This window comes from Oreochromis niloticus, linkage group LG23 (assembly GCF_001858045.2).
Source record: "Oreochromis niloticus isolate F11D_XX linkage group LG23, O_niloticus_UMD_NMBU, whole genome shotgun sequence".
NCBI classification, from domain to species: domain Eukaryota; kingdom Metazoa; phylum Chordata; class Actinopteri; order Cichliformes; family Cichlidae; genus Oreochromis; species Oreochromis niloticus.
This window is the reverse complement of record NC_031986.2, coordinates 38,964,301-38,976,789: the sequence shown is the minus strand read 5'-3', so window position 1 is coordinate 38,976,789 and position 12,489 is coordinate 38,964,301. Positions and strand designations below refer to the sequence as shown.

Sequence of the window (12,489 nt, the reverse complement as noted above, 5' to 3'; positions counted from 1 at the left end):
TGCATACAATAACCTTTAAAGAAGATCTGCAAAGGTGCAAGCTGGGCTAGATGCTATCAACGTACTTTCCTGTATGGTCGTTGAAGTGACTAACTCTAAAACCACAGGTGGGCAAAAAAAAGTAATGGTTAGATTCTTTTTTAATGCTTCACCACAAAAAGGTATCAGTCAGCTTAGTCGAAGGTCTATTCGGTAGAAGGTGCTAGGAAAAGTCTGAGTTTCATTTTAATCTGGATGAAAGTAGAAGAGCAAAAAAATAATTGACCTTTAGGTGCATGCCTAAGAATAAAATATGAATAGTAGACTGCAGGAATACATAGCAAACAGGAAGAAATATATAGAATCAAGAGCGATATATACAAAACGGGATAAATATATACAAAAACAAGAGAAAAGCACACATTAGAGAACAAGTTGCAAAGTGCTTGGATCAACATCGTTCACAAATTATGACGCTTACTTCATAAGAAACATCTTCCTCTTGAGTAAAATTGCAGTGTTCTCACGCTCTGGTGTGTGTTTACTTTCTGCCACTTGCAATGGTGTCTTTCCTATATTATTTTTAGCCTGCAGATTGGCTTTATTCCTCCATCCTACATGTCCAGCTTGTCCCCAGTTTACAAGTATTTTCATTACTTTGTGGTGTCCACCACGTGCAGCACAGTGCAGAGGTGTGTCTTTATTGTGATCTGTAGCATTTATCTTGGCCCCAGCTTCCAGGAGCTGCAGAGCTACACTATCATGCCCCTTCTCAGCTGCAGTATGAAGGGGTGTTTTCCTCCATGCATTCCTGTCTTCAGTCCCCTTATTGTTGAGCGGCTGAAGAAGGGCTGTAACCACACTGACGTGCCCGCCAGCTGCTGCGTAATGAAGAGGAGTGGAGCCATCCATGTCTCTAGCTCGCCTCTTTGCCCTGTGGGAAAGCAGTGAAATCGCCATGTCTACTTTTCCCTCCATAGCAGCCAGGTGGAGGGGAGTTTTTTTCTCATTATCAGTGGCATCTGGGTCGGCTTTGGCTGACAGCAGCAAGTCCACCACACAGCTATCTACCTGCGAAGAGGCTGCCCAGTGTAGGGCTGTCCTCCCCAGCCGGTCTTTGACTCCAGGTTCTGCCTTGTTATGAAGAAGTTGGATCACTGTGTCTGTGTGACCCTGCCGGCTGGCTATATGCAGAGGGATCAGACCATCCTGGCTTACTGCATTTACCTATAGCAATGACACATAACTTTGCATTAATATACTGAAAATCTACAGAACTGACAGCAACTGTTAATGCTCTGACAATTACCTGTGCTCCACCTTTTAACAGCAGACCAGTTATGTCAGGCCTGTCACATTGAGCTGCCAGGTGGAGCGGGGTATGGCCTTTAGCTCCCTTAATGTTTGGGTCCAGTCCTTTTTCTAGCAGTGTCTGCACTATGGGTTTGCTACCACTGCGAGCAGCCAAGTGCAATGCTGAGGAGAGGTCGGATAAAGTAGCATCCATCTTTGCATTTTTTGCTACGAGAACACTAGAATAAAAAAAGCCAAAATGTAAGATATTACATATTTGGCTTAGCTGCTAAAAAATACAGAAAAGGGACAGTTAAAGTAGATGCATATGCTCTGCACCAAATATGTACAACACAACATAAATGATGGACATATATAAAATTAGAAACAAACATGGGCAATATATATTTGTTATAGAAGGACAGCGATGAGCATTTTGCCTTCTCTAAACCTATTTGTGTCATTGTGCCTGTACAGTCCTGATTTTATTCTGCTATATGACTTTGAACAGCTCATTCTGGTGCCACAAATATCTCGCTGCTATTTTTTAACATATACATAAACTATATTTGTGAATATAAAACATTTATGAGGCAGGGTGGATTTTATAAAGGTAGTTAGACAAAGTTCTTCTTATTCTAGTATGTTCTTTAAGTTAACTACATAATTATGTGATTCCCACAATGACATGATTGATTTTGTTGAAATGCTCTTTGTGCTGGATTCCATGAGTGTGAAGGCCTAGAGGGGCTACTTTATTGCCATTGAATTCATTTTGAAAGAGGTCACCTGAAGACTTCTGAGTGTCCCAGCTCAGCTGACAGTAGGAGAGGCGTATATCTGCGACCGTCGCGCATGTTCACATCTGCTCCACTGTCTATCAGTGCACTCACTGCACCATCAAAATTCTTTCGAACAGCTGCAAAGAGAGCAGAGCCCAGGACATCTTTGCTCAGGACTCCTCTGGCATTAGCTGTGGTTTGAACAAAACTGACCGTGAGCTTGGATGTTTTGCAGGTTTATTCTGTATTTGTGTGCGATTAACATCTCAAAAACAAAGCAATGAATTGAAATAGAACTGGACGAACTCACCAAGCAACAGCTGGAGAATTGATTCTTGATGAAGATTAATGGCTTCATTTATGACATCATAGTCAGCTTTAGCCCCTGCATTGAGAAGGACAGTCATTGTTTTCTCATTGCTCTCCTTGACTGCATAAAACAGAGCTGCTTTGTTATGGCTGTTTAAGGCATCAACAGTGGCCCCGCTCTGCAACAGCAACTCAGCCAACCTCCAATCATCTTCCATGGCAGCCATGTGCAGAAACATATTCTGTCTGTTACTTTCAGACTGTCTGGCTTCTTCCTCCACCAAAAGTTTTACAGATTTCAGATGCCTATTTTCTGCTGCCAGGTGAATGGGAGTTTTGCCTTTCAAATCCAGATTATGTATAGGGGCCCCAGCCTTTACTAGGGCCTTCATGAGCTCTGTGTGCCCTCTGCTGGCGGCTCTGTGAAGAGCTGTGTGGCCAGCATCATTCTGGAGGTCTAATCTAGCCCCTTTCCGAATCAAGAGCTCAGTGATGGGTAAATGCCCATTTTCTGCAGCTACATGTAATAGAGTTTCTTTGGAAGAATTGACAGTGTTGATATCACTGTCTTTTAACAGCTCCTCAAGTAATAAGAGATCCCCTTTTCTAGCAGCCATGTAAATGAGGCTTTCTGATTTACTTTGAGCTGGCGTATGCTCTGATGTTGCAAGTACTATGGTACCACTTCCTTTCTTTGTAACACTAGATCTCTTTTTAATGTTAGTATAAGTTCTCTGGGTTCCAATTTCATCTGTTAAATTTCCCCCCCAATCACAGTCTCTCTCTAGCAAATACCCAATCAGCTGTCTCCTGTTATCTTGAACATGCTCGTTCATACCCCCCACATACGTCTTGATTCGCTGGTATAGTTCAGGTTCTGCCAGCATAAGACACGGATGGAAAAATTTCCGACATGCTCGTTCACCTCTGGCCTCCAGGATGTCCAGGACCCTGGAGTTCTGATCTTTATGGGTCCTGATGGACAAAACAATCGATCTCTTTGCTGTTGTCATAACCCCCTCTGCAACCAAAAGATTCAGGAGATCCTCAGTATGTGAGATGCCATAAACCAAATCCCTTCTCTTTGTCCGGATCACATCCACTGCATAAGGGTTCTTAGAATTTGATGCTGCATGGCTTTCAAAACCCTTGACTTTATTCCACATTTTAAATTTGCTGGAAAATAAAAAAATGTTCCTTCAGCCTTCGTGCGCCACTGTTGTTAGAATTTGTTGTTCTGATTTGCGTTTGTGTATTTTGTACCATATTGCTTAGTGAAATACCCCGCCCATAGCAACTACATACAGACAGAAGCCTTTCACTGTACAGATTCAGCCGGCTCAACCTGACCTTTGTGCAATTACATGGTCAAGTTTCCATTAGATGCAGTTAATTGTTTTATCTAGTAACAGCACTTCAATCCTCAATCACTGTGAAATTATAATATTAGTATTGTATTAGTAAGAGGTGACAAGAATAACAGCTGTGTAAAAATAACATTGTTTTGCATGTTTGTGAAAGCGATAAAATAGATAATGGTGTGTGGGGGAGAAGAACGATTCTCCCGTATGTCTGAATCACTCTTGGCCTAAATGTCAAAATCAGTTTGATATATAATAATGAAAACTTTTGATTTCCATTTATCATTTGATGAAGAGATATAGAGCTATTAATAATATTTATGAGTAAAATTAGCAGAAGTGTTATACCCTGAAAGAGACTCCCCCAATACAAGTACAGTTAGACTTTATGCAGCAGTCTCATGGAGACAATCTAACAGTATTTATTAGCATGAAGCAGCATGGTTTTGTATAACAATCTATTTTATTTTATAGATTAGATGCGTGAATTAAAGACTCTATAGTGTGACTAAGGGAGTGGCTGATGCCTGTATTATAATGCAAACATTTGCAAAGTAACTTTAACTTTCAAATACATGTAAACCTCTTTAGTAAAAATATACATATGCCTCCTTTGAATGTGGGGACGTTTAAGTATAAAATAGCCTGGATACCAAGCAACTAGATCGATCAACATATTATTTCTATTCTATTATTCCTATTATCATTTATGTGAGCTGTTAGCGAACTATTCTACAGAATGCGGATTTTGCTAAAGAACGTTTGTTTTTATTGTGATCTCCTGATATTTAACATCTAGACGCCTGCTTTTAGTCGCCCTTGCAGTCCTTTGATGGATTTGCCCTGTTTAATTAAGTCCGGTCTATTCTTTAGATTACGTCTCAGGGCACACCGTATTATGCAAAGAGGAGATTAAGGAGTCAGTCGATTCACTTCCCGTAATAAACGCCTTCTCGGTCGTGACGTGGGTCTTCCGAGCGTTCCCTCTCCTTATATGGCAGGGAAGGGCACTGCTTTCCGGAATGATGTCACAATGCCCCAAGTTTGAGAAATCAGAGCAGATTTGTAAAGAAATCGGGATTCCTGAAGGAATAATTAAAGGGAAAGGGAGAAAAGTGTCTATTTGGATATGTCTCCCACAGAGATTGTCGCTATTAAAGAAAAAATAATACAAACAATTAAAACAAAGACAACACCTGAATTCCCTTATTTGACGTGTTCAAACTACCTCAGGTTATGTTATAAACGTATTTGTTGTTTGTTTGTATATAAAAGGATTAAAAAGCAAACAAAAAATAAAATCGGGAAATATAAAGATTGAAAAGAAAGAGAAAATGTAATATTCTGTCAGCCTTATAAGGCTGTCATCACAGCGTGTCACAGACTTCGTTAGGTTTTCAGTCAACAACCCGTTCTGTTTTATTTACATTCTAAATGACAGTCTCTATTAATTTACACACAAATTAATCTCTGATAACCCGATATAAAATGCAACAGATCTATAGAGATTTCGAGAAAACAGCGCTTCAGGCTATTTCTCCGGTAATCCACCCCTATGTATGTCGCCCTCCAGTGTTTCATTAAGAGCAGCACACGTGCTGATGTCCAGCAGTGTTTGAAAGCCCACTCCTTTTATCTGCTGTAGGCCACACCTGAGCTGCACCTGCTGCGTAAGCATGAATGAGGCTCACTGTAATTGCTGGGTTTAGTGAGGATATCGAGAAAATTATTTTTGTTTTACGCCTATTTATTTAGAACTGAAAAATTTGACAGCCCCCCCCCCCCAAAAAAAATCCCAATTTATTTCAAAAGTGCTCATAACATATTTATAGGCCCACATTGCTGTACCATAAGCAAGTTAAAGAATATTCAGCACTATGAGATACTGAGCTCCAGGCTTGTATTTTCTTTTTCCTTTTTTTCTTGTGGTTAAAGCCATCACCACAAAGCCTTTGTTTGGGTTATTGTTTGTTCTTTTAGCTGGTACTGACTGAAAGATGACTATGTGATAAAAAAGACTCACCATATATATACATAATCCCACCAAACCACAGTTTATTATATTAATTTATCCCATACAGAGATTTGCACTTCAGAACCTAACACTTTTTTTTTCTTCAACATGCTGAAACTTTTTTTGAATACTTACAAAAGGACAGAGCAATGGTGAATAACTGAATGATGAAATAGCAAGAGAGATGTCGTATTTATCAAATCAGTTCCAGATTTCTTAATTAAGGGTTGCTCACCTTAGCCTATTGTGACTGAGTGTTACATGATGTGAAAATGTTACTTATTGCTCAAAGCAATGGGAGACTTTGTAGGGCAGTTACACTTTTCTTCTTCTGAGCCTGTGTGAGCTGAGACACAAAAGTGCAGATCGCAAACTCTACAACCCCAATTTGCAGAATTGGCCTCCATCAGGAGTAAGTGAGCCCGGCCTGCCAGCTGAAACACAATCACTCAGCTTCAATCAATAGTACTAATGGAATTTAGCTTGAGGTACTCAGCACTAGCAGCTCTTACAACATGTTGCAACATGTTTTATTGTTTGACTTCTTCGGTGGCACACCCACTTTTTATGTCACACTGTTACAAGTACACAGAGGCGATGTTGCTTCATTTTATCTGGTTTATTTTCTTAAATATTGATTAATTTCTTAAGTGCTCAGAAAACAAACATAAAAAATTATACAGTATTCTTATTACAAATGGTAAACATAAGTACTCCAAGTTGATCTTATATACATATAACAATGAGTGAAACCCCATTAACAGCTTTAGAAAAAAACAAGTAAATCTTGAAGCTTTTCTAACTTAATTTCTTACAATTAAGAAAAAATGTACTTTGTACTGTAACTCATGAGTCAGGCAGCATTTGTTGCAACTTTTCAGCCGTTTAGAGTTGACCAAGACGCCTAAAAAGTGAGGCCATTAATTATGGCTACAGCAAGAAAAGTCTGTATTGCGTGTGATTTAAAAAAAAAAAAAAAAATCCTCTAATACTGAGTTTTTCCTTTGATGGTCATGATGAAGTCCATGCAGGGCTCGGTGTAAATCAAGAAAACTTCAGTCCTGTCCAGTTCTGTAAAGAAAAACAGCACGACACAGAAACAGAAGGGGTTTCTGCCTGTTGCCATGTCCCTTCTGGTTCATGGCTATTGTCACAGTCCTGAGCCCATCTCTAGGACGCGCCACTGGGGAGCGCGTGGCACTCAGTTACTTTGGTACCGTCCCCGGTCCCGCCAGTGTCGCGCCACATCATCCCAAATACCGGAACGATTTCGGGAGTCGCAGACACTCACTACCACAGGAAGCGTCCTATTCTTTCAACTACAGTCTTTTCTCTCTCTCCTCTGTCGCTGACACCACCTCAGAAGGTCTGGAGCTGCTGCGTTAACATGAGCTGGCACCCGCTGTTTACGTGGTTCATCACCTTCTGCTTCAGCTGGGCCACCTGCTCGCGCAACATGTTGGCGGTGGATGCGAGCTCGGAGTTCTGTGACTTTAGGGTCTTCACTTTCTCCTCCAGCCTTGAGATCCGCTCCAGCTTCCTCTTCCGGCATTTGGAGGCAGCGATGCGGTTCCTCATCCGCTTTCTCTCAGCCTTGATGCGCTCCTGACTCTCCATATCGATTGGAGAAAGAGGAGGGGTCTCCCCTGGCATCTCGGGCACGGTTTGGGGCTCCTCTTTGAGCGCAGTGAGCCGGGGGAGCTGGGCAGGGGAAGGCTGGCCGTAGATGGGAAGCTGAGGCGGGGCAGCAGAGAAGGACATAGTGGGGGCTGAGGTGGTGTAGTTTGGTGCCGACACGGTGCTGATGGCCGGGTTGAAAGTGTTCAAGTCCTCATAAACCGGCGACTCAGAGCGCATGGCAGCATTGTTGTTGTATACTGTGGCACCGGCAACAGATGAAACAGGAGGCAGGGCAGTGTTGACAGTTGCCGGTGGAGTCGAGGTGACACTCACGTTTGTTGTGCCCGGCATGTTCTGGTGGTGGAGCTCAGCCAGGGCGCGCACAAACCCCTCTGCGAAGCCCTCCTGCTCGTCAGTGACATTCTTGGGGCACAGGAACTGGGTCGGGGTCGGCGTGGTGGTGATGAGTCCGTTGCTGGACTGGATGATCAGCCTCTCCAGCTCCGGAGAAGCCAGCTTCAGCAAACCCACGTCAGGGGAGGTGAGGATGTCACCAGCTTTGGCGCGGAGGTGAGGTTTCAGAGCGCTCGTCGGGTCGGTGAGGTTCAGTGTCATGTTGTGTTTCAGCGCTTTGGGGTTGCTGTATCCGTAGCCGGCGTTGTCGTGCTGGGAGAAAGCGTTGAGTGAGTCGTCATAGAAAGTAGTTTCCATCTTGGTATACATAGAAGAAAAAAATAAATCAAAAACCGAATGTAGCTACACAGTCTTCTACAAAAACAGCTTTGCGTCCCCCCTTCTCTTCTTCCTGGTTACCGAGGAGGAAAACACTGGTTTCCAAACGTCCTCTCTGTGCGTAAAAACTTCCAAACTTTGAGAGCGCACTTTTCTCGACACAGGAATCAGAACTTACTTCTTTCACCAAGCGACGGTCGGTTGTTCTATGTGGAGTGGAAACAGTTCACAAAGCTTTTGTCAAAGTATCCAGACTTGTATTGAGTCCGTGAATGAAAAGCGCCTCGCGGCTCTAACTTTTCCTGTCAGACACCAAGTGTCTCCGGTGTGCTCACCGCTTGCGTGTGTGTATACTCTGAGCGGTCCAGCGTGGAGGCAAACCTTATCTGCTGCCGCTGCCTCTCTAAAAATAACCATGATGTCATGACGGGGCTCTCCCATTGGCTGGGGGCGTGTCTCTGAGGCGGGGTTGAGTCCTCCGATAAGGCGCGTTGCCTAGACGACCACCACCCAGAAGATTCTTAATCTCGCGGTGGATTGTGGGATGAGGTAATGCTGTAAAGGAGAACGTAAGCGCGCTGCATTGTGGGATGACGTATTGTTTTTGAATATTTGGTTACCCGCTTTACTGTCAGTGGCGGGACAGGCAGCGATCAGAGTAGCGCGTCCAGACCTCAGTCTCTCTTATTACGATGATTTTGTTGTGAACCAGCCCAAATACTCATCTGCTAACTTTTACTGTTACTTTTATTTATGACATTTTTTATTTGCTTAAACTTTTTTTGCACACATGGAACTTTTTCATTTAGTCGTTTAGAACCACGCGAAATTAAAAATAAATCATAATATATGATGAATTTCATCATGCTAAACTTTTCAAAGTTTCTATGACTTTAAAATAGATGATACTCTGTGGAGAAGTGATATTTTCCTTCAACACTCAAACTGCTTGAAATTAAATACTTGTCTTTTTATATAGGGTAAGAAAGGTGTATGCATTCAGTAATAGCTCTGGTTTACTAATAATGATAAAGAATATATCGCTGAATGTGAGGCAAAAATTCTGTTACACCTGACTCATAATATTTTGTAGCAGGCCTGTATTTGTTTCTTGTTTTTATCAGTTTGTAGAGTTTTATTTAATTTTATCTATGTTACTTTATAAAAGTAAATAAATCGTTTTAAAAAAAAAATGATAAAATAGGGTGGCTTTAAAGTGTTAAATATAGATTATTATTATGATTCTTTTTACAAATTGAGCTTTTTTTTTATTACAGGTTTCTTTGTAACTAAGCTCATTTCTTTTGTTTTTGTTTTAGTAAAACATGGATAATTCTGAAAACTTACAGATGAAATCACTGAAACCCCTTTTGTATGAACAAATTACAGCTTATTTTTCCATGTATATGCAGACTTGCGATGGAAAGTCTTCGTGATGTTTTACTTATTGGTCTCGGAATATTATGGTGGTCTCGGGTTGGTGGGCCCATATAATTTGTCTTACCTAGCACATAGACACTCCCTGCATGTCCTTGTGACCGTACTGTGTACGGTAAATGCTGAGGGAGTTAAAATTTGACACCTAAGAAAGGTTAATATAAACACAGACATATTTAGTCACAATCCACCTAGCACTGCACATTCTGGGTGGATTGGCATCAACCAGTACTCTGACATTTCAAGACAACTGTCTGTTGATTCAATCATCAAGAAACATGTTTTAATCAAGTCTCTTGCTTCTGCGAAGACGGCACACTGCAAAGCCATATTTAAGACCTTTTATTTCTGCTAAAACTGCAAGTTGTTAAAAATAGATCTACAGACGTCTGTTTGTTCTCATAAAGAGCAAGTATATGTCCTATTATCCATGTCAGGGTGTGTAATTAGTGTAGTACACTCCATTGTCCCATGGCCCTTGGTCAGAAATCAAGCTGGTTTAATGGCAGGAGGTTAACTGGTTTGTCTTATGTGTCTCCCCCACACTCCCACTGTCTGGGTCATCCACTGCCCTGCCAGCTTTACTGCCCACTCTCTCCAGCACATCCAGTCTAAATATGTCCCCCTTGTGTGACAAGTAAATCAGTCCCCTGGCGCTGCCTGGCTCAGAGAGGCACCTAAGGAGGCTGAACTGGATCATAAAAAACCACCACCGTCTGACTTTTTATGGCTGCTAATGTTGTCTTTATGTACTGTTGTATGTGTCAAACTCTGGCTATTAATAAAGTCAAATATAATCTGATCTAACTGGTTGGCTTAACGGATCTTATTTTGTTTCAGTTATGAGACAAATTGATTTTCTTTAAGGCAAAGGGACACATTAGGAAATGCTTAAGATGAGTTTTGCAAAGTAAATTTATGCAGCGTTTCCTATTATGTTACGTTCTGTCAGTTTCATTCACTGTTTTGTAGTTTCATAACAATCACTCTAGTGACAAAATAAGAGGAAGCAGAATATGCACGAGTTCTTTAGATGCCTGCTTACAATGTTCAACCAGCACATTCTGAAATATTTATCCGCCTTTGCTCATTAATCTATTCATGACTTCTTTTCATCTAAATTAAAGCACACACACACACACAAAAAGAAATTATAGGTGGTCTTGTGGTCGCCACCAGACAGCAGGGATCCACGTGTATGGCTTCACCCATTGTCCTGAATAGACGAATTAAGTTAAGGCAAAACATATGATGTCATTTAAAGTTATTATCTCATTTAAATTAAAGTGCTTTTAAGAGTCAAATCCCATGGCAAAAGTCAGGCCTTGGTGAATTCTGTTTTATATACTTTCAAATGGTGTTTAATACAGAACTCCTAAATGCTTCAATATGACTGAAGCCTGGATGAATGAATTGGGCCTGCTTTTCTTCCCTGGTCGCCATGCATAAAAAGTTATAAAGGGGTAACCACAGCATGGTAGTTTGCCAAAGTGATTTTCTGTGGAGGAACGTATGGGATAAGTACCCATACGTTTACCATAAGAGTAAGAAATCATGTAGTTGGCTGACCTGGACATTTAGTCAGCGGTGGAGTCAAACATCAAGTAGCCGTAATGGTAACCATAAAAAAAATATAATGTTTGACCTGTAATTTTTACATGCACTTTTGCAGCCATTGTTGAGCATATTTAAAGATGAACAGTTTCACAGTTTCTTATAAGATTTTCCTCATGCTCACTAAAAGAATAAATACATATGTTAATAAGTAAATTTAAATAAGAAAACAAAGCAAAACAAAACAGAGGTCATCAACATTTTTAAGTGGAAAAAAATAGGATGTCATCGTAATATTTAATCCAGATGTGAAAACAAAAACAGATGTTTAGTTATAGGACAGATTTTGCAGAAACACTTTGCTTTCTATGCAACACAAAGGCCAGAGACACCTTCCTGCTGCTTCTGGCTTTTATTTTCAAGATAAAGAATCAACACTGTCACACAAACATGTTTTTTTTTTTTGTCTTTCTTAGTGCTTTGTTCCTGCTCAGCTGCATCCTGCCCCGAAGTGGTACAATTGTGCCTTCTAAGTTGCCTCGTCTTTCCTCTGGTTAACTAACCCTTGCTGCTTGCTCAACATTTGTTTTTTTTTTATCATAACCTTTTCCTCTCCTGTCTTTCATTCGTATGTTTCACCCCCTACATTCTTACGGTACCTCTGCGCTATTTTCCCTCTGGACTGGATCACAGATGTCCTCCTCATGTATCCCCCCACACTTTGCTTTTCTCTTATCATTCTCATCCTCCTCTCTCACTCTTTCTCTCGTCTTACTCCTATCAGTGGCCAACCAGGCAGCAGGATTTCCCCTGTGATGGAAACAGGCTGTGGCCTAATTGTATTGTTACAGCAGCTCATTTCAGTAAAATCTCAGACTGCTCTCTGTGTTTGTGTATCAGTAACTTAAACTGAAACACTGGCCAAAGCACCACACAGTGAGAAAGAAAAGCACAAGTGCAAAAGCAGTGAAACGTTTTAGAAACTTTTGCTCTCTACGTCAAACTGGGCATCCCTCGAGATTTGCAGGGTGAGTGAGAGACAAGGAGACAGACTGTTGAAGCGTTTGAGACAGTGCACACACACAATGGTCTTACCCTGTGAGAACAATTGTTGTTTCAGCTGTTATGTGACGGAAAAAAGCACCCAGCTGTGTCGATTGTGTGTGTCCTGCTGGACTGTAAGCAAGCTCGCACATTCGGCGTATGTGTGTAAATGTCTGGGTCTGTAGACTGAGGCCATTATAACACCTGAACCACACAATTAGAGTGCAGTAAAAGTGCACAAAAACACTGATCAAGCAGATAAATCAGTAGATAAATATGCAGATGAAAAGGAAAGCTAAACTTTAGATCCAAATGGCTGAATTATCCAGCTGAAAGTAATGGATAAAAGAAAGAGCAAGCATTG

The 12,489-nt window shown here is 41.2% G+C and overlaps 2 protein-coding genes across 2 annotated transcripts; both read right to left on the bottom strand.

The window, feature by feature from the left end:
* Nucleotides 1-235: 235 nt before the first annotated feature.
* On the bottom strand, nucleotides 236-3,529 carry caiap (CARD- and ANK-containing Inflammasome Adaptor Protein). Its single transcript, XM_005479229.3, has 4 exons — nucleotides 2,365-3,529; nucleotides 2,062-2,245; nucleotides 1,289-1,511; nucleotides 236-1,206 (listed from the first exon to the last, which is right to left on the bottom strand). The coding sequence occupies exons 1-4, from the start codon at nucleotides 3,527-3,529 to the stop codon at nucleotides 457-459; spliced, it is 2,322 nt and encodes a 773-aa protein (XP_005479286.2). The 3' UTR covers nucleotides 236-456.
* Nucleotides 3,530-5,762: 2,233 nt separating this feature from the next.
* jun (Jun proto-oncogene, AP-1 transcription factor subunit) lies at nucleotides 5,763-8,476 on the bottom strand. The gene is made up of 2 exons (XM_005478937.4): nucleotides 8,269-8,476; nucleotides 5,763-8,069 (listed from the first exon to the last, which is right to left on the bottom strand). The coding sequence occupies exon 2, from the start codon at nucleotides 8,067-8,069 to the stop codon at nucleotides 7,098-7,100; it is 972 nt and encodes a 323-aa protein (XP_005478994.1). The 5' UTR covers nucleotides 8,269-8,476; the 3' UTR covers nucleotides 5,763-7,097.
* Between the last annotated feature and the right edge of the window lie 4,013 nt (nucleotides 8,477-12,489).

Excerpts from the sequence above, each read along its gene's own strand:
- caiap (XM_005479229.3), bottom strand. The coding sequence starts at position 3,529 with ATGTGGAATAAAGTCAAGGGTTTTGAAAGCCATGCAGCATCAAATTCT. Across the intron at positions 1,512-2,061 it reads GGACACTCAGAAGTCTTCAG|TGTTCTCGTAGCAAAAAATG; the intron begins GTGACCTCTTTC and ends TTTTTATTCTAG. Across the intron at positions 1,207-1,288 it reads TGTTAAAAGGTGGAGCACAG|GTAAATGCAGTAAGCCAGGA; the intron begins GTAATTGTCAGA and ends TCATTGCTATAG.
- jun (XM_005478937.4), bottom strand. The coding sequence starts at position 8,069 with ATGGAAACTACTTTCTATGACGACTCACTCAACGCTTTCTCCCAGCAC.